Here is a 3,634-nt window from a genome sequence, read left to right on the forward strand (position 1 = left end):
TAATAAAAATAAGTTCTTAGAATTCAATGTGGAAAGTCTGGTAGAAGTTAGAAGAGCTATTTGCAAAAAGGTCCTTATCAACCAAGAGAACATAATTTTCCACAAACATATTTTGGAACTTCTCTCCGTAGATTTAATGCTGATTGGCTTGATGAATTTGGCAATTGGTTGGAATATAGTATTTCAAAAGATGCTGTCTTTTGTCTCTGTTGTTATCTTATGAAACCTGATGGTGCGAGTGGTGATGCTTTTATAAAAGAGGGCTTTTCAAATTGGAAAAAGAAGGAGCGATTACAAACACATGTTGAAAATCATGATAGTGCTCATAATCAAGCTCGAAGAAAATGCGAAGCACTCATGAAGCAAAAGCAACATATTGAAGTTGTTTTTGAAAAGCATTCAAAACAAGCTAAAAGAGATTATCGAACTCACTTAACAGCAACAATTGAGTGCATTAGGTTCTTATTGCGACAAGGATTGGCCTTTCGTGGTGATGATGAATCGCACAATTCAAATAATCAAGGTAATTTTTTGGAGCTTCTTGACTTTCTTGCTCAACATAATACAAAGATTGATCGTGTTTTCAAAAATGCTCGTGGAAACCTTAAACTAGTAGCACCTAAAATTCAAAAAGATATTGTTAGAGCTGCTGCAAGTGAAACTACTAAAGTTATTATTGATGATCTTGGAGATGATTTATTTGCTGTTTTAGTTGATGAAGCTTGAGACATTTCTGTTAAAGAGCAAATGGCTGTTTGTTTGCGGTATGTGAACAAAGAAGAGATTGTAATGGAGCGATTTCTTGGCCTTGTCCATGTTTCTAGCACAAATGCATTGTGGTTAAAAGTAGCTTTAGAATCTTTATTAGCAAAGCATAATTTAAGTTTAGCAAGAATACGTGGACAAGGTTATGATGGAGCTACTAATATGCAGGGAGAATTTAATAGCTTAAAAAGTTTGATCTTGAAAGAAAATGCTTGTGCTTTTTATGTTCATTGTTTTGTTCACCAACTTCAATTAGCACTTGTGGTTGTTGCAAAGAAACAGGTCAAAATTGCACTACTTTTTAATTTGCTTGCTAGTTTGTGCAATATTGTTGGAGCTTCTTGTAAACGTAAAGACATGCTTCGTGAAAGTCAAATGCAAAAGACAATTGTTGCATTACAAAATGGAGATGTTTCTAGTGGGCATGGCTTAAATCAAGAAACAACATTGAAAAGGACAGGTGATACTCGATGGAGCTCACATTATGGTACAATACTTAGCTTGATTTCTATTTTTTCTTCCGTGGTAGAAGTTCTTGAAGTCATTGAGGAAGATGGAAATAATCTTGAACAAAGAGCTGAAGCATGTCAATTATTGAATCATATTCAATCTTTTAAATTTGTATTCAATTTACATTTGATGAAAAGTATATTAGGAGTTACTAATGAGTTGTCTCAAGCTCTACGAAGAAGTGATCAAGACATTATAAATGCTATGACATTGGTTAAAGTGTCCAAGCAACGATTGCAAAGTATAAGAGATGATGGTTGGTCCTCTTTGCTCAATGAAGTTTCACTATTTTGTGATAGTCGTAATACTCTTGCTCCAAATATGAATGATATATTTGTAACACAAGGAAGATCAAGGCGCAAAATTCAAAAGGTCTCAAACTTGCATCATTTTCAAGTTGAATTATTTTATCAAGTGATTGATAGACAACTTCAAGAGCTTAACAATTGTTTTACAGAGGTAAATACCGAGCTACTTCTTTGTATAGCTTGTTTGAATCCAAGTGACTCGTTTTTTGCATTTGATAAGGAGAAGTTGCTTCGTTTAGCTGAATTTTATCCACATGAATTCTCTTCTACTCAACTTTTGGCACTTGATAGTCAACTTGAGAATTTTATATTGGATATGTGTCTTGATGATCAATTCTCAAATATAAATGAAATCAGTGGATTATCTCAAAAGTTAGTTGAGACAAAAAAGTATATTATTTATTCATTGGTATTTCTTCTGTTGAAATTAGCTTTGATTCTACCTGTGGCAACGGCATCAGTTGAGAGAACATTTTCTGCTATGAATATCATAAAGAGTCGACTTCGTAATCGAATGGGAGATGAGTGGTTAAATGATTGTTTGGTTACATATATAGAAAGAGATACATTCAATCAAGTTGATAATGAAACAATTATTCAACATTTTCAAAATATGAAAACAAGAAGAGAAGAATCTTCAAGATTTGAAGCGAAGAAAGTTAGCAACTAATGTAATTTTTGTTTTTTTTTTGTATTCGAATAATTAATGTGCACTTTTATATTTTTAAATTTAAATTAATATATATTTTGGTAGTAATGTGTATTATTTTTGTCCCCTCCCCCAACATAAATTTTCTGGGTCCGTCACTGGTTGCAATCTTTGACTTGGTCAAAGAATGAGTTGTTACATAAGTTGATATTTATCAATTTGTCATGCAACTTGATAAAGATGAATGTGAAAGAAAACTCTAGTACACACTTGTACAATTTTTGCACAACTTGATCAACTTGTAAACCAAATGCACTTCCACAAAATACTATATAGGGATTAAGACATTTGCTAATGTATGCCATGTTTTGCATAGAATTAGTGAGTGAAATTTAGAGAGAAAAACAATAAGGTCTCTCATATTTGTAATCCCTTTGTATGAATTTCTATAATACGTAAGAGAGTATTATAGACTTCTCTATATATTGTGAGAGATTGTAACTTCACCACTTTGTCATATTATGTTTAATATTGTCTATATTCTTGTTCAGTTCAATCTATTTCTCGTCCATAAATTATAGTTGTGTTATTTTGTCCCTATTAACTCTGGTACCTAATAATAGTATCAGAGCTTTATGTTCTTAATCTTTCGCTGCAAAAGGGCAAGTTGGTGTCAGAACCATGACAACAAAATTTAAGATCGAGAAATTCAATCAGAATTACTTTTTCCTTTGAAAACTGAAGATCAAGGCAATTTTGAGAAAGGAGAATCGCTTAGAAGCAATAGAAGGCATGCCTACCGGCACTCGTGATAACAAGTGAAAAGAGATGGGGGAAACACTATTGCCAATTTACACTTGGCTATGGCAGATTCTGTATTATCAAGTATCTCGGAGAAACAGACAGCAAAGAAGATTTGGGAGGCACTCACTAAGTTGTACGAGACAAAGTCACTTCACAATAGAATATTCATAAAAAGGAGGCTCTATACTCTTCGTATGAGTGAATTTACATCAGTAACGGATCACATCAACAATCTTAATACTGTATTTCCACAACTGACAGTCATGGAGTGTTAAATTGTAGAAAATAAATGTACTGAACTTCTCCAAAGTTTACTAGACTCGTATGATCAACTTATCATCAATATCACAAATAACAATATTGATGATCAACTTTGATTTGATGATGTTGCTGCCACTATTCTTGAAGAAGAAAGTTGGCGCAAAAATAAAGATGATCAAATGAAAAGTTCTAAACAAGCAGAAGCTTTGTCAGCGATGAGAGGCAGATCAACGGAACGTGACTCTAGTGGGAGTCAAAGTTGTGGTAGATCAAGGTTTCGAAAGAAGAACCTTACTTCTTACAATTGTGGCAAAAAAGGGCACTTGAAAAAAGATTG

At 33.1% G+C, this 3,634-nt stretch overlaps 2 protein-coding genes across 2 annotated transcripts; both read left to right on the forward strand.

Annotated features, from left to right (window-relative positions):
• Window positions 1-219: 219 nt before the first annotated feature.
• LOC140175082 (uncharacterized) lies at window positions 220-726 on the forward strand. The gene has a single exon (XM_072201995.1). It carries the CDS (start codon window positions 220-222, stop codon window positions 724-726), a length of 507 nt encoding a protein of 168 aa, XP_072058096.1.
• Window positions 727-747: 21 nt separating this feature from the next.
• On the forward strand, window positions 748-2,253 carry LOC112708993 (uncharacterized). The gene has a single exon (XM_025760904.1). The coding sequence runs from the start codon at window positions 748-750 to the stop codon at window positions 2,251-2,253; it is 1,506 nt and encodes a 501-aa protein (XP_025616689.1).
• The last annotated feature ends 1,381 nt before the right edge of the window (window positions 2,254-3,634 follow it).

This window comes from Arachis hypogaea, chromosome 9, assembly GCF_003086295.3.
Source record: "Arachis hypogaea cultivar Tifrunner chromosome 9, arahy.Tifrunner.gnm2.J5K5, whole genome shotgun sequence".
NCBI classification, from domain to species: domain Eukaryota; kingdom Viridiplantae; phylum Streptophyta; class Magnoliopsida; order Fabales; family Fabaceae; genus Arachis; species Arachis hypogaea.

Excerpts from the sequence above, each read along its gene's own strand:
- LOC140175082 (XM_072201995.1), top strand. The coding sequence starts at position 220 with ATGAAACCTGATGGTGCGAGTGGTGATGCTTTTATAAAAGAGGGCTTT.
- LOC112708993 (XM_025760904.1), top strand. The coding sequence starts at position 748 with ATGGCTGTTTGTTTGCGGTATGTGAACAAAGAAGAGATTGTAATGGAG.